We start from the raw sequence: 17,594 nt of genomic DNA, 5'->3' as shown, positions 1-17,594 counted from the left end.
ACTCACTTGAAGCCAGCGACATCGTCCACATTCCAGTGTGAAAAGGACCATTGTTGCCTGGCAGTCACAACACGTTGTACAATGTGAGGAAGAATGTGATGAGGGGAAAAAAATGGGCTTGATTTGAAATGCTTCAGCAAAATGTCCACATCTGCGGTTTGGTGTCGGTCATTATTTAACACAAGAAGGCCCTTTAAGTCGGGATGAAGACACCAATTGATGTTTCAGCTTGGTTAGCAGTTTTGATGACGGGCATGCATGCCCGCTAGGCAACGAGAGTGCACAAGCCAGTATGTGTGTTGCAGGTAAATGTCATGACACCTTGCAGAAAAGCGCTTTGTTCCACCGGAAGACCGTCCACAAGTTATCTGGAAAGGTTCAAACCACTTCCACACTGACACATCCTCTTAAGTATGTCTTATCTTATCTTAAATATGTATTTTTTTTTTTTAGGTAAAAGGTGCAAGGACTTGGCTACACCTACAGTAATTAAAAAAAAAATACAAAATATGGAGCTTTGTTCCATATGTGTAACTATAAAAACTTCAAATGTTCTCTGTGTTGTACGCATCCGAAAGAATCCCGTACTGCCCAAATACGGTGAACACACAATGAACCTTTTTAGTCCAGTACATTTGCATTCAATCTTTAATCTTTTAACATTTTAGGCACCGTTTTTACTTGACTTCTATGTGCAATATATTTGAACTGAATTTCTATTTGAATGGTTGTTGAAGTGGCTTTCAATAATTCTAAACATGTAGAAATGAGACCTCTGTCTTGCTTTTTGGGAACTCTTTAACTGCAAAGTATTTTTTTTATTTGTTGTGTCATCTGATTGGCACGTAAGGTCATTCCATACTTGACAGAGAACCTTTAACCACGGGTTGTTCGACATACTATTTAGCACAATACAACTGCAGTTGTATTGTGGCGCAATCTTTTCATGAAGTGGGCCCAGAAATCTTCGAGTGTGAAAAGAAGCTGCCTAAGCGGGCACGTGACAGGCACCATTTGCCCCGTGATTCATTTCAATGAATCGCGACCGCACTCTTCCGGCCGTTCCCAGGAAAAGAGCACCGACCGTGGACGCCTTTGCAGCAAATTGTAATCGGAGGACTTAAAGCTGTCACTCAAAATCTCGGCGTGACCTTTCACAAGAAAAGGCCCGCTGTTTCGCATGCATGTTCCTGTGCTTGTATCCTCAGCAGAATTAATGACAAGAACATTTTGTTCGGCTGGAACCGGATCGGGTATCTTCCAATGCTTTCTAACACCCAAAGGAAACAAAATCGCCATGGATTATTAGATATAATTACTATTATCAAGATTAACCAATGCCCCTTTGCTAGTTTATAATATAATAATAATAATAATAATAATATTTAAAATTTTAATGTTAAAACCACAAAATGAAGTCTTCTTAGCTTCTGAATATTAAATTGAATTTACTTATTAGGACCCCATGGATTTAAGTACGAGATCGCAATACTGTACTCTGATGGGGGGAGAGAGATTTAAATTTTTTTCTTTAAAGTAAAGTAAAGTCAACTTATATTTTGCAATGTTTGCTCATAAAATGCTTTATATGTGCATCATGGCGCACAACACACTGACAAAAAAAGGAAATGAATTGAATTTATTTTTTCCAATTCATTCAAATTTTTCAATTTAATTGGAGTATACTGGTACTTAAAGAAATGTAACTGCATCCAGATATTATTTCGTGCAACCCCTTGATAAGATAAAATTGGTAAATTCAACAACAACTAAAATCTGAATCGTATCTTTTATGGTAAAAAGATGACTTGATGAATTTGCATAACTGCATGGTGAAAGGTGCACATTTTGACGACCATCCATGTCACCAAAGGTCTGAATGAATTGAATAAAAAAAAAGCTGCTTCTAATGTTAGCAGTGTATGCTGGCATGTTCACATGACGCCGTGTCACGCGGTGCCCAGTGGGAATGTTGTCAGATAACGCGTGGCACAAAAAGGCACAAAGCTTTTCGAGCAACAAGATACATTTAATTAGATAATTGCGTTGTCTCTTCGGAACACTGGCTCAAAAAGTTTTCTTACAGTGTGGGTGGGAAAAAAAAACTAAGAACTGAACATGATTCTCTTTTGAGCTTAGATAAAGCTGTAATTTCATCCCAACGGAGACAATCAAACATCGGGATGCACATTGAAGACGAACTTGCTATGAGCTATAGTTGACAGGCAACATTGGCAGTTTGACGGTCTTCACTGTCAAAATATGGAAGACAAAACCAAAGTGACGACACATTCAAAAACGCACAGCTGCTTGATGGGAGGGGCCACAATCAATACAGAGGCACGTGTTGGGTCCGATTGGATAAATAAGACAAATACAAACGTGTATTAAAGTCACTTGGGAGCTTCTGCAGTTGACTTCTTGAACGTTGACATAACAAGAACACCTTAAAGCTCAGTTTAGCCCTTGTAATTCGTAAAAGTAGTCAAATGACATGGCAGTATCTTTCAGAGGCTTTGTCTCAACCTGAGAAGGCACACGTCCAACATTCATGAAACAACGAGTGTGCTCAGACTTGTTGAAATGTTGCACCTCATTCACGGCATTAATGCAGAGTTCTTATTTCATGCAAAAATACAAACGCCACTTCAAAAAAAAAATGTGAAGAAAAAAGGTGCAATACTTGAAATATGTGAGCATGCAAATTAACTAAATAATAAAAATATGAAATCCCTTTTTAACCCTGTTTTGCAACAAATATAAGTTGCCCAGTAAATATGTCTATAAATTTAAACCTCTGTATACAAAAAAATGAATGTAAAAAAAAAATATATATATATGAATAAATTTAAATAAGTGCAGAAACAGTATCAAGCTAAAGCTCAAAACCTGTAAACATCAGTATCAGTGGGAGTTTGCAAGTGCTGTGGAAAATGTTGACCAAGTCGTTCACCTTCAGCTTCCTGGAGAATCTTTTGCTTTAAAAGTCTCTCTTGCATTTAAAAAGAAAAAAAAAACTACAGTAGGCGTTGAAGTCTGTGCCTTGACAGTAACGCTGAGTTCATAAACGTCTTACTTTGCAGGTTTACAATTTCCTTTTTGGATTGGAACAGACTCTTGATTTGCAATGACGTGAGTTGTAAGTCTACAGTTTGTCGTTTAGTAGCACGAGCGTTCGAGGGGGGGTGTATGTATACATGAAACTGCACTTTCTGGGGGAAGTAGGAGATAAATCCTCTAAAACTCTCCACGCTTCAAAAAACAAAACTAACATGCTGGGTCAAATCCCCAACCCAATGCATTGGGTATTAATAACCCAGCATTTGGATCTGTTGCGTTGGGATCGGGCGCTGGGTTAGCCATTTCCCCCAATTTGGGTTCATTTTAACCCAGCAGTTTTCAGAGTGTATGCTAATTCTTTCTCGTAATCAGCGTCTTTGCCTTTTTCTCTTGCGATTTGCATCAAATCAAATGTTGCAGCCTAATAAGAAGACATTGTGGATCAGGACGATAAAGCACGAGATTCCATTTCAATAAGATGAGAAGAATTTGCACAACAATCCATGTTGGGTTTAAAAAAATGGAGTGTTTAAAAGCTAAAAAGGTAGAAATATCAAATATTTGATAAAAAAAATCAAAGGAAATGCTATAAATCGTCACATTGTGCGCTGCAGAACATCGGAGGCACCTGATGCTGAGAACCAATCAACACGGCTCAGGAAAACAAACCTCAATCATTGGATTGTATTTCACCCAAAACACAGTGAGGAGCGGCGCCCATTTGCTCTTGATTTGGCCAAATTCCCGCCGTCGCCTCCCTGATTGCATTGTCATTCAAATGAGGTTGTCGACAGGAGACCTTTCAGACTCCGCCGCCGCTCCGGTCCACCGTCACGGGGCCTCGCTTGTCAAGCGTTTCCTCGGCTGACTTCATCAAGATGGCCAGGCGACTGTCGGACACTTGGCCCTTCTTGACGGCGCTCATCAACTGAGTGGCAGATGAAACATGAGGAAGAGCGTGAGCGTACACAGGTGACGCCGGACGGGCAAGCATCCGGCCGATGCACGCTGCGGGCGAGAGCAGTCCGACCACCTTCGCATGCTCCGACGAACCCAACACCTGCTGACTTGGTTGTTTTTTCTCATGTGTTAAAGTTGAACTGGGGAGGACGAGAACTCTTTCTAACCACCACAAACATGCCACCCGTGTCTGCTTTGGTCCGCCTTGTTCCTTTGTCTTAATCGACGGATGGCTATAAATAGTTTTGTGTCTGGAGTGACTGGCTGATTCCCAGCGAGCGAGTCATTCTGAATGTTTCCAAAATTAGGCTGACTTGCATAATAGCACCTATATAACACTTTTGTCCACTCATGCTGAAAGTGTCTGAAATGCTGTCAAAAGCCAACGGGTAAGCAGAGCTGCATTGAGTTTCTGGGACGAACAGATAAGTTGTGGATGTGCCTGAAGATCGCACTCCTTTCGGCTGGAATCTCTTCTCGATGGTCTCAGTTACGTTGATTTGGTTAAGAACTGTTTTCAAACATGATCCTGTGAATTAAAACCGACATTTAAAGGTCCTCTAAAGCAGTGCTTCTCAATTATTTTCTGTTATTCCCCCCCAGCAAGAAGAAAACAATTTGCGCCCCCCCACCACCACGCACTCTCTGCCGCAACTATAAATGACAGCATTTTCATTGCAAAACAAACCTACACTTTATTACGCGTTAATACTCGCTGCGCACCGTGAGCAAGGAGAGCGCCACTGCCAACTACTGGAGTGGAGGTGCAATTACACGTCATTGTAGTACAGCGGAAACAAAAGGATGTTCCCCAGGTTCACACGTGCCCGCCCTCAGCATCCCACTATTTGAGATGCACTGCTCTAAAGTGAAAATAAGCAATTTGTAAATTTGACACAACTCTGCCAAAAAAAAAAATAAATCATCTCGCATCTTTCTTTTGCCCCACATAAGATTAGATTTGAAACTAGATCACTCATCAAACTTTCCGTGTCTGCAAAATTAACTACCGGCTCATCATGGGGTTTTACCAAAAGGTGACAACGAGGCGCTCTAAAGTGACCATGGCAGTGCGAAACTCCCGTCCACATGGCAATCGCCCGCCTCCGCTTTTTCACCATTTTTCTGTGACGTACGCCCGACAACAAGACGCTATAAAGCAGTTTCGCCAGCTGAACGGAATCTGCATTTTCGGGATGAATGCAAAGCTCGCCAGCTTATTACACGTTGCAAATGCACCGGATAACCGCTGATGCAAACGAAGGCGCACAGGTGTGTCTGTTGCCTGTGTCTCTGTAGTCGCACTTTTGCCAACATTTTTTGGTTCTGTCCGTTTTTGCAACAGCTCTATTGTGGTTGACGCCATGCCCAGTGCAGCTTTAAAACACCATGGAACCATTTCTGGTGACTTCCTTTCCCTCCATCCATCCTCCACCAGAGTTAATAAGTTTGCATTCGACAATACCTTCATGTCGACCCGTACTTTGCATGCACTACCCGTTTTTGCAGTCTCTAAATCGGCCAAGAGCAGGATGGACACATGAGCAAAAACAAACATTGGCATTAAGGAACATGATTTACACCATTTTTTTTTTTCCAAAAAAGCGAAAACGACTGCAGCGCCCTGGCGAGTCTGACCGGAAATGTGCTCCAGAGCAGCTCTCACTAATGAAGACAAAAGCACCAACTGTCAACATGCTCCTTCATAATGACTCTCTTTTCTCAACTGGAAGCAAAGTGAGAAAGTAATTTAGCGACAGATAATAGGCAGGAGCTCAGCCCTCATTATATCTGTCGCACATTCTCCATCCTAATTAGCTTCAAAGTTGAGGCGAGTTCGCACCTGCTGGGTGCAGCAGGTCTCAGGCGGACGACCACCTTTTTTATTTTTTTTATGATCCCATGCAATGCAAGTGCGAGCATTTTCACAGAAACTGACAGATTGTCGCAGTTAAGCAGAAATGAACACAATCTCTTAAGCCCCGCAAGCACAATCATCGGCCATTACTTACCTGGAGGAATTCATCAATTTCAATCTGTCCATTCTTGTTTACGTCCACCTCGTTGAGGATTTCATGGAGGGCATTCTCATCAATGTGGACATTGATACTCTACGGAGAAGAACACAGGTTGGAATATTTGCGCAGTCGCAGTGACGACGAGGGAAATGGGAACTCACGTCGAGGACTTGCTGGACATCAACGGTGGTGATGAAACCTTTGCGCTCTTTGTCAAACTTATGAAAGCGCTTCTTGTACCTGCCAAACCACATTCAAGTTGACGTCGTATTACTTCTTGAAGTCTGAGTCAGAGTTTACGGCAGACCTTTGGCCACCAAGTGCTTCTACCTGGCTACTTCCTGGTTGTCCAGAGTCATTTCGGAGGTCTTGGTCAACTGCTCAGAGCGGGATCGGTAGCCCATCTCTTGGTATAAGAACTTCTTGGCTGCTTCCAGCTCGGCCTGGATTTGAAAAAAAAAAATTAAAAACGTGAACAGAATCACGAGATATTTCCCGTGCTGAATAAGTTTCCTCCCTTGGCTAACAAAAGGCTCAGTTTACACGAGCATGGTGACAGCCTTGAAAAAGGATAATGGGCGTGGACTTCCCTTTTGTGTACGGACAGAAAAAAAACAAGTGGGGACGTAAACATTTCTTGAAAAGAAACTATTTTTGTACCGTCTTGCGCTCCTGGCTCCAGCCCAACTCCTTGGCCATGATCTGCACAATGCGTGGGAGGGCCTCGTCGGCCGCCTGCACGTTCAGGAAGCCCAAACGCGTTCGCCGGGCAATGAGGTCAATGGCGGTGCATGCATATTCCTTGATGGCGTACAGCACCTGCGAGAGACGGCGCGTTCGCATCGTCAGGATTCCGAGAGGGGGGCGGAGGGAGGATGAAAAGGGTGAACGTTGGCAAGCCATCGCGCTTCACCTCAGCTTCAATGTACGGGAACTCCGACACCAGCCGCTTCCCGACTATCGGCCACCTTTGCCCCGTGACCAGCGCCATCTTGGCCACGTCGTATGCCTTCCCGCCATACGTAGAGGCCAAATGCTGCGCCACCTGAGCACACACAGAAAGTCCAGTTTGCTCATTGAACGTCCCTTCCTTGGAGCTCTTCCACTTGCAGACAAGAATGATGGATTTTCTCGGGCACCGTGTTGTCGGGATGTCACGTTTACAGAATACACAACGGCTTTTTGCTATTCAGATCGTTGGCTTACCCATCATGCAAAAGGGCAAACACTGTCCAAATATCAGCAGTGACCTTTGAAAAATATTCGAAGGCGGCTGCAGGCGCCTTTAATGAGGAGTAAGTGGACTGCAGGAGCGCTTTCCTGGACTGAAACAATGTTCTATTGGATTTAATGGGAGGATCGCGGCGAACTGTTGCATGTAGCTGATGTCAATCGATGGATCTGATGGACTTTATGCTCATGAATTGTTCAGCAGAGAGGCGCTTCACGTGTCAAGTCTTTAGTGGAGCGGAAATGTCGACGACGTTAATGTCAACATCTCCGCGTCAAGGTGGAAGCAGGCAATGTGTCTTCACACGGCTGCTTCCAAATTCCTCACCGAGACGATGCGTCTGGTGTCCTTCGGGGGTTCGTGCGACTAAATGCAAGCGATTGAAACGGTTCAAAAAAAAAAGTTATTGTGTAGGCATCCTACTTCCTGCTCCAAGCCGTAGTCTTGCACCAGGCGGATGTAAAGTGTTGGCGTCCAGCCTTTGGAGCCCTCCAACATCAAGCCGACAGTTTTGCATTTGTCAGCCGGCAGGCCGTGTGTTTTAATGGCGGCATCCAAAGTCTCTTCAGCCATGGATCTATACGTGGTCCACTTGCCACCTGCACACACAACGGATGCTGAAATGACACGGGGCACGTTAACTGCTCATTAATTCACTCCCAAAAACAAGCTGACCTGCAATGGTGACCAGTCCGCTGTCACTGATGCTGACGATGTGGTTACGGCAGATGGACTGAGTGTCTTTGGAGTTGGGGTCCGTCACCAGGGGGCGGATTCCACTCCACGCTGCCAGGACGTCACCTCGTCTCACTGCGCGATACAAAGTTCACCGTTTCAGTTGTGTCTGCCACGCTCTGGCCAATCGAGCGAGCCCTCATCCCTACCTTCCACGTCGGGGCTGAGATAGTTGCGGACCTCCCTCAGGATGAAGTTGATGTCTTCCTCTCCGGGGATGGGGTGGGCTGTCACATTAGTGGGAGTGTCGGTGGTTCCGGCAATGGTCATCTTCTCCCAAGGCAAGAAGAAGATGACCCGGCCATCACTTGTGGCTGGATCCAACAGGCCCATGTTATCAGGACTGTCACAAAAAAAGCAGAAGCATTTTATAATAATAATAATAATATTATCTTTTTTAAGTGATTTCTTTTTTTTTTCAATGTTCTGTGGTTCATTATTCCAACGTGTCCTGAGCTGCCACCCACATTTTCGGGTGATGACAGAATAACAAGATAAGCGATGAAAGAAAGAAAGATATTTTTTTTCTTTTAGCTTTAGATGGGAGCGAATAGCACAATGAACAATGTACTGAAGCGTAAAATCAAAGTGTTGCGTGTATCACATGGTGTATATCATGTAACACACCTGTAGTAGCCAGGGATGACGATGTGCACGCCGGCACTGGGCTGGCAGATGTTTTGCGTTTCCTGGCTGTCCATCTTCCTCACCGAGTCCGTGAAGGGCCCGGTGGCGTTGATTACGCATTTGGCTTTGACATCGAATTCCTCTCCTGAACCGGAAATGGGCGACTTAAACGTCATGTGATCAAGAGCAGAATGGTTCTCTTTACATACCCTACCTGTGAGCACGTCTCGGCAGTGTGCCCCGCACACCTTGTCCTTGCCGGTCTGCGGGTCTTTTTTCTTCAGCAGGTGAACCACCTCCGTGTAGTTGGCCATGGCGGCACCGTAGCGGGCTGCAGTGAGGCCGATGGCCAAGTTCATGCGGGCGTCATTGTGTTGCCCTGAAGGACGGAAGGAGGGAACGGTTGAAGCATCCAAAACAAACATAGGATAAAGCACAAAAGGTGCGTTACTCAGCTAACTCAAATGAAAAGACAAAAGCACATTAGCTGTGGACGGTGACTAAGACAGCCAAGAGGCAGAAGACATTTGTTGCTTCGACAGTCTGGCCAATTGCGGTGCTCCTCTGCCGCTTCGCACCACCGGAGAGAAGGTCATACTTGGAAATGTCACAAGCGTGATTGTACCAGATGGCATAAATTGAGAGAAAAAAAAGATGCATCACTAGCAAAACATCCTCCACTTCTGCTGTCTGGCAGCAGAAGATGCTTGCAGAATGTAGAACAGAAATGGAGGGAGATGGCTTTGCAGCGTTTCTCTGTGGGTGGCAAACTAGCACGCACTATATTTTGAAGTATCTTATATCGTGTGAGAAGCGCAGACCACGTATTTCATCCGCAGTTTGCTTTATAATAAGATACTCGGAAAGGCACGTTGGATATTAATCACATCGTCTTACAAATAGGTCGTTTTTATTGGTTGGAGGGGATGATCGGCTGCGGCCACAAAATTCTCGCACGCCACCCCACAAACCCAAGAAGGAAAACAACTTTCATGTTATGGGAGCAACGTCATCAGTGCACCCTGTCACTGGTCGTCATGTGACAGTTTTGGGTGACGCAAAGCCTTTGAATGATTTTAGTTTCAGCAGTCATCGCATTTGTCACTGTCAAGCATTTCTCTGAATACGCCTCAGTGGAAGAGATGAATGTCGAATTAATCAGCTCTAGACGTGTTAACAGAAATAAATATGAAGCATCCACAAGAAAATGTCTGCCGCTTACCATCATAATAGACGATGGCTCCCACCAGCTTGTCTTTCTTCAGCATGGGAAAGAACTCGAGGGCTTTGGTCTTGCTGAGAACGTAACTGCTCTTTAAACACTGGATGCCGGCCACCAGGTCGTACATCTTGATGCCCGCCCAATAATACGGAAGCTGCCACCATCTAGGACAACCGATGGAAACACTACGATGAAGACGAAACTCTTTGTGTTTGACTTTGGCAGTACAGTGAACCCTCGCTACTTCGCGGTTCACCTTTCGCGGGTTCAGTGCTTCGCGGGTCTAAAAAATATTCGGGGGCATTGTAGTTTCGCCGAGCGGCACGACGGGGCGCTGGAGCGGTTCGACGGCCGGCGTGCGCCGAAGAAGAGCGTGGGCGAAGAGCAGAGTGGACGAAGAAGAGCACGTTCCCCCGGGCACGATTTGGGGTGACGTTTCGCGCGGTTCGGACCGTACCAGAGCTCCGGCCGGCGTGCGTGGCAGTTAAGCCGAAGAGGAACAACTTCCGCCCGGGCACTAGCGGGGCGACATTTCGCTCCGTTCGGGACCGTGCGAGAGCTCCGGAGGAGACCGGCCGGCGTGCGTGGTAGTTAAGCCGAAGAGGAACAACTTCCGCCCGGGCATGAGCGGAGTGTGAGGCTGTCAGTTATGAATGAATAAATAAATAAATGAAGAATGCCACCTTTCATTTCACAGGGCACACCGGACGGCGTACCAGCAGGTAAAAGTCGAAGTAATTAAATAAATACAAAAAGAAGTAATTGAATAAATACGAATATAATGGCTGGGGAATAAAAAAATAATGTTTTAATAATAATTTGGGTTTTTTTTGTTATAACATGAATTTCACTCTCTCTCTCTCTACCCGTATATATATATATATATATATATATATATATATATAATTTTTTTTTTAAGCATTTTTGAAGGTGCGCCGCTACTTCGCGGATTTTCAGTTTTCGCGGGTGGTCTCGGTCCCCATTAACCGCGATAACCGAGGGTTCACTGTATATATATATATATATATGTATATATATGTGTGTGTATAGCGAGAGAGAGAGAATATAAAATACTGTAGACATATTTTATCAAATTGGAAATTGTTCATATAATGTCCAAAATGCCAGTTGAGAGTCTTGCGCAACGTGGCTTGGGTGACCTACTTGTAAACAGGAAGCATGATGGGGAGTGGCGCCGACAGGTGAGGAGCAATCTCCAGGAGGTTGGCTCGTTCGTGGAGGGCCTCTTTCACCATCATGTACTGTCGTAGCGGAAGAACAATCAAGAAAAGTACGGAAAACCAAACGAGGAAAAGCGACAAGGTGCATTTGAAACCTGCTCGTAGTCCACTTTCATGATGGCCTTCTGCAGGTAGCGAACACCACCGTGAATGAGTTTGGTGCTCCGGCTGCTCGTCCCGGAAGAGAAGTCGTTCCTCTCGACAAGAGCAGTGTTAAGGTCTACAAAGGACAAAGAAGAAGCTTCAATCTCACCTTTCCAACAGAGTTCGAGAAGCGCTGAGGGGTCTTACTGCGTGTGACCGCGTCTAAGGCACATCCGACACCCGTGGCTCCGCCTCCAATGACCAGGACGTCAAACTCTTTGCTTTTCATCGTGGCAAGCTGGGCCTGCCTCGAGGGGAGCTCGTCTGCGAAGGGAGCCCTCAGCACCGCTTCTGCCGCCACGTGAGCTAATCGAGCCTGGATGTGAGCAAATGAGTTCACACTCGCTCGTTTGGATTCGATGCTTTTCATGTCTGAGGGGATGTTATTGGCAATTCGGTTTGGAGAAGTTGGCTATCGTAGCAACATTCGGCTCGAGGTCAATGAACTTTCGAAAGACACGACAAACATCTATGTTAGAAGTGCATTCATCTGCTTTCTGGTGATTTGTTGCATGCTATTAAGAAATATACGCGAGGCGAAAGCAAAGCGCTTACTTTCTATCCAAGAGAAGGAGATTAAGTTGGGACTCAAACTGCATGGCGCAACCCCCTGATGGGATGTGAGTAAACGGCGCCGAGTGTGATAATGCACATTTAAAAAATGACCTCGTAAAAATGTTTGTCATTGACAACCGCTGTTAGGATGTTAGTTTTGCGGCAAAGTGTCGATTGTGATGTCTCATGCTTTTCGAGTGAAGTGCTGCGAAAAATCCAGACGTTACTCTTGATTTCCAGTACGCGATTTGTTTCAAAGCGAAATCGTGCGCTGGAGGGTTGCAACATGCTACTTCTCTTCGCAAAACCCACAAAACAAATCATTGCAGTCAATCATGTCCTGCATTTGATTAGCGAATGATTTGAAGTCCTAATCACAACAACAATCCCCCTCTGACACCAGGATGCGCCATTTCACCTCCAATGAAATATTTTTTTCTTTGCTCCAACTTAATGATTGCATCAAGCTGCTTGAGAGCTCATGCAGCATTTGACTTGCAAATGCAAGCAGGCGTTTGCAATTTGCTACTGAAATCATTGTCTCTCTCTGTGATGATAGATGGAAAAAAAATACCAGCGCAGAGCTAAATGCCGGGGATTAGAATTACTGGGATTAGAGGCATGCATGATTACAAACTATTGTGGAAATGATTAGATTTCATCAACATGGGCTTCTTGCTTACCGATCCATTCTTGGTGGGGTGGGCGGCAACAGGCAAAAGAAGACATTATTGCAACGGGACACAAACAAAGTTCACATTAGCACGCACACTTAAATAAAAGATGGTATGTCGCTTTGTGGGGGTTTAAATATAGGTCAGTGCCAGGTCAAAGGTCAAGGGGAAACACAACTGTCCCTCTCAAATGAAAATGACTAAAGTGTCAAGGCTGGAGACTCAAACTAAAAGTTGAAGCGTTTATGGTCTATTCGGAAGGACCCATGAGACGCCCCCATGACGACTCGTTCCCTCTTCGGGAAGCGAGCGTATGTTTATTTATACAACACGAGGCTGCTTTGACAGCAACTTTGAAATACATGCAAGATGACCTCATGACGTCGAAACGCAATTAATGGGAAAAAAGTGAAAATGGCAAATGGAAATAAAGGCTGAACTGTGGAAACTCACTTTTCCAAGCTCGTTTGAAATCAGTTATTCTGTTTTAGCCACAAAACAAAGGAGTTTTTCACCATATTTTGATCACCATGTGGTTCAAATAAATTCTATAAAATATAGAAGGAACTAAACTGACACCCTCTCTATTTTGAATAATAAAAAAAAAGACTTTAGCTGACAGCAGTGTTGTTTCTGTTCTGGCCCAAAACGGCCTCCGAATTGCGCTCGTGTGATGAATGTCAACATTGCCGTGTTGTCGAGAAGCAAGAGCAGGACGGCGCGATAAAATGCAAGAAAAGGAAAAGGACTGAAGGGCACACGTTCATCTTTTGTGCAGCAGTTAACGCCCATCGGCCTTCTTGAGAATCGCTCGTTTGCCGTTTTGAGGTAGTGTAGCCATCGCTAGCTTAAGGCTAGAAGAGCTGCGGCATTTCTTTGTGCTGAGCGTCTTTGGATGTCGAGAAAAGCGTGATACAAATTTCATTCACAGATTGCCAATTAAAAGCCCCACCTCCTCCAAAAAAAAAAAATTAATCACTGTACTAGCTAGGCACGTCACACATAGCGCAACAGATTCTTCCGCTTATCCACGCCAGGAGCTTCGTAAAGGCCTCAACGCACCAATCCGACGTCGGCCGTCGGAAAGTCGGTGCAGGCCGTCTGTTTGGTGTCGAGCGTCGTAAAGTCTGAGACGTTGTTGGGGTATTTGGCGGGCGTGTTCGGCCGATTCTACATATACAATCGGGTCGGGCTGTCGGGACAGATGAGGACTGTGATTGGCTGTTAGCGAGTGAATCAGTGGGCAAGAACTGGGAGAGATGAAGATGGAATAAAATCGGTGAAAATTGAAGCTATTTCCCAAGAACTAAATGAACTTTTTTTTCTCCTCTGTGGACGTAACGGCAGACTGGACAGAAGAGCGCGAAGTCGAATTAATCACTCTCATTCACGAAAGAGTGTCGCTATTGGACATCACCGCAGTGACTAGCGCCACCAATGGCATGGAGGGGTACTACTTCTCACGCATGCACTGAAGGTTCGGATAATTGGCGTCTCCGTCGGCTTTTGCGGCGTGTTCTTTGGTCATTTTGCGAACTTACTTGTCGACTTCTTCGCCGATGCGACAGTTGGCCACAACCGCGACGTCAAATTGATGTGACGAGGCCTTTAGAGTATCACAAGCAGTTTCCTAGTAGCCATTTTGAGGGCTCATTAAGATTTAAAAAAAAAAAACGATGATACCTTACATATAATGCGGGATGCACAAAGCCAAGGACAATCTCCTTCCGTGCGTCCATCGCTACACGGAAATTGTGCGTAAATCCAGGTTGTTATTCTTTGCAAATTTTGTGCATGAGCCAATTCGTTTGTCAAGCAGGTCATTCGTAACCAAGTTCCAACTGAATTTTTTTGTGTTTTACAGCAATGTAATAAAAAACCTGCAAGGTGATTTATTGCTAAGTGGTTACATTAGCCGCACATGAACGTGGCCTGCAAGCAATGAGCCGTCCTTTTAGCCACACCTCAAATAACTCAACAAACGAGTTCTAAAGTTACTTTGAATTTCAGTAACCTTAAATGGAGTAAATGCAACCGCCACAATTAAAAGTAAACGCCGCTTCCTCTGCAGCATCTGGTAAACATATGAAGTACTGTATATCCTAAAGGCATCAAAGACATTCCAAAATCTTGATAGGACATGCTGTGGGAGACTGTTCACAGCACAAACTTAACAACGTTTGTTTGCAACTTACCTGCTTTTTGCGATACTCGATGAGCTGCGACATTCCAAGAACGGTGGCGACGGCCCCGCCGCCTATAATAGCCGTCCGTTTCAGGGCCTTCCTGAACGCCATCTTACCTGCGGAGAGAGAAACGTGCTATGAGGCGTCGACCCGGCAGAGCAGTGCCTGGAGGAGGCGTGCCAACTTTACATAAAATAAGGACGATCACAAGATGTGGCTAGGAGGACAAATAATGCTGTTTTACTGTCTGCTTAAACATTAAATTTGGCCACAGCATATATTTATTCATTTAAAAAAAAAATTGATTTAAGGGAAATAGATTTAAATACACTGCAGTTGAACTGAATAATAATATTGAATTTTAGGGGTTCATCATTATTTCAAATAATACAACAAAGACAAAAATCTGAAAAGATGCAGCCTTTTTTTCATAAAATATTTTCAGATTAAATAATTATGAAGTTTCTTGGTCCTATTCAAAGTCGTGCATTTACTTCTCACCATGTTTTTTTTTTTCTCCGAAAATATGACTGATCCTCTCAGGCTATAAATGATGTCCCTCATTTCTAGCAGCCTCTGGATACTCCGTAGTCATTGTCCAATTCATCTTTGCGCATGATATGCAACGTGTTATAAATTACCAAGTCGTTAAATTTCAGTATGTTTAACTAGATAAAAGGTGGACTACTTGGATCTATGTAGGTTTATTTTTTGTTTGTGTTGTTTGTTAGGTCAAACAATTTATGAATATATTTTTTGTATTTGTGTTATGTGTTTCCGCATGACATAACACAGTAAGTCATGTACGTGACTATAAATGAAGAGTAGGATAATGTATGCAAGTATTTCTGGTTTACGGAATTTTGGGTTAGGCCCTTACCTTAAACTCGAGTTCAGGTTAGGATCCCCAGGATGCCCTGTGTTTATGTTGGCTTTGCTCATTGCGTGATCTTTTTTTTTAAATTTCTGATAGTGTATTTTATACAATTTCCAGCCATCCTCTGGAACTTGAAGACACCTTATCAAACCGCACTTTCAAAGTAGCACGTCCACTTTCACACCTTCGATAGGCAGCTCATTATAGAAGGCGATACAGTACAGGCAAATACTGACAATAATTAGGCCGGAGGGAGCAATTGCAGGTTGGATGAGCCCGCTCATCCACACTTGTTCTCAGATACTGAGCTGATGGATGGCGCCAATGCCGGGGCAGCCCACATCTTCTTACATCAGCCAACACATTCATTATGAGTCAGAACCGAATGGGTGCTTTCTGGCTGTAATGTCAAACATGTGATTGTGTCGCGTACTCTCCGACACTGAGGGGTCATCTCGAGCTGACATCTTGCTGTGGATTAAAATGTCGAGCAGTTTGATCTTTGTGGGAGACAAACACTGACGATTAAGTGATGTTATAACGAAGGGTCGGGAAAAGCAGGCGTCATACATCCTGACAGGAACAGGACCGTTACTAGAGCCCTTTCTGATTTTTGTCGTCGTTATTGTTGTATTAGTTGTAAGGCTGTTAGTTCTCACATGTTAATAAGAAGACGCGGAAGGTTATTACAGAACTGGCTTACGAGCCGCAAACTATACATGGCTTTCGACGTACGGACAAATAAACAGGTTGAAAAATAATTTATTTGACAAATGTCAACAAGGTGAAGCGGTTTCCACTTACAGAGTGCCTTGTTTTGTGGTTGATACACAGTCGCTCGGGGCGATGCAGGGCGGAGACCGACGCATCGGTTGGTGTCCTAGCCTGTCTGCTCCGGTAGCGGAGTTTGACAGCTACAACCAGGAAATGGAGCGACGCTCGAGTGACGTGCGGTTGCACCAATCAGAGTTTGCCCGTGCGATGTTCTTATCCAATCATATCTCAAGAATGATGACCCTTGCATACACGTGACGTAAATGGAGCGCTCCCTTGCACAAGTCTCTCAACGTCCTTGTTCGGGATAATAATAAAGACGCAAGTGCCACCAGCTGTCGTCTTTCGGCACATGACTCTTTCACACAAAATCTCAAAAGTACCACGCCGTACTGTATGTCAGCATTGCAGTTTCATCCTAGAAAGAAGTGGTTCTCAAACTTTTCACCTCTGTACCACCGCACCAACATTAAAGACCTTGTGTGAAGTTCAGAAAATGGCAAATTAAATCATTTTTGTGTCACAAGTAAAGTAATTACACATAATACAAATAATAAAGCATGGGTGTTTTTTTTTTTTTTGTACATTTGACTAATTCATAGTTTTCCCGAAGTGAGATTATGCCGAGTGACAAACATGGACCTGTGACGGAATACCAAAGCAACTATGGCGAAGCTGAACATAGAAAGTGTATTAAGGCAGTCAGAAATTGACTCAGAAAGCGAAATATCAAACATATGAGGGGATTCAGGTATTTGAGGAGTTAGAGGAAGAGGATCTTGTTGGAATTAGGTTAATTTAAAACAGCCCTTAGATGGTTGCCTTCAGGTCAGCCTGTTTTGGGGGTTTGGTTTAGTCTCATGCAACTAGACAGTTTTTATTTTTGCTTTTAGGCCATGGAGGGTTATCATGAACAGTATTTAATGTTTTTAATTTTTTTTTTTTTTTCTTAACCACAAAGAAAGTTTGAAGAAGAAAACAAGCGCGGTGAAGGTCTCTAGTGTATTTTCCCACATGAAAGTGGCACTTCATCACCAAGCCACCGAATTATCCACATGCATTCATTTTTAGCGTGTGTCCCCATGAGGGTCTCGCGTATGCTGGAGCCTTTTTTAGCTGCATACATTCTCGTCACCAGCGAATCATAAGGCCACCACATGTCAACTACTGGAGCAGATCTGTGCATGTGGCGCATGCCAGCGAATATACATTGGCAAAACCAATTACACAACCTGCACCCACGCCCGCAATGTTGAAGCTAACTGTGATAATGCGGACACTATGTCGTCA

General features: G+C 44.3%; 1 protein-coding gene across 3 annotated transcripts; it reads right to left on the bottom strand.

The window, feature by feature from the left end:
• Positions 1–2,008: 2,008 nt before the first annotated feature.
• On the bottom strand, positions 2,009–16,443 carry gpd2 (glycerol-3-phosphate dehydrogenase 2 (mitochondrial)). 3 transcript variants are annotated; one of them, XM_088290994.1, is made up of 17 exons: positions 16,335–16,443; positions 14,663–14,769; positions 11,386–11,554; positions 11,190–11,314; positions 11,018–11,115; positions 9,854–10,017; positions 8,846–9,010; positions 8,632–8,776; positions 8,154–8,347; positions 7,945–8,079; positions 7,693–7,868; positions 6,952–7,083; positions 6,699–6,857; positions 6,369–6,481; positions 6,200–6,278; positions 6,033–6,131; positions 2,009–3,988 (listed from the first exon to the last, which is right to left on the bottom strand). In XM_088290994.1, the coding sequence occupies exons 2-17, from the start codon at positions 14,762–14,764 to the stop codon at positions 3,863–3,865; spliced, it is 2,181 nt and encodes a 726-aa protein (XP_088147120.1). In that variant the 5' UTR covers positions 14,765–14,769; positions 16,335–16,443; the 3' UTR covers positions 2,009–3,862. The 3 variants fall into 3 exon arrangements, with proteins under 3 accessions (XP_088147120.1, XP_088147119.1, XP_088147121.1); XM_088290993.1 differs by having other exon boundaries at positions 8,632–9,010; XM_088290995.1 differs by lacking the exons at positions 14,663–14,769; positions 16,335–16,443 and adding an exon at positions 12,477–14,639 and having other exon boundaries at positions 8,632–9,010.
• Between the last annotated feature and the right edge of the window lie 1,151 nt (positions 16,444–17,594).

The sequence above is a fragment of the Idiotropiscis lumnitzeri genome, chromosome 3 (genome assembly GCF_059441095.1).
Source record: "Idiotropiscis lumnitzeri isolate Australia: NSW breed Sydney's pygmy pipehorse chromosome 3, RoL_Ilum_1.0, whole genome shotgun sequence".
NCBI lineage: Eukaryota > Metazoa > Chordata > Actinopteri > Syngnathiformes > Syngnathidae > Idiotropiscis > Idiotropiscis lumnitzeri.
Note: the sequence above shows the minus strand (reverse complement) of the source record. Positions and strands in the feature narration are given on the sequence as shown.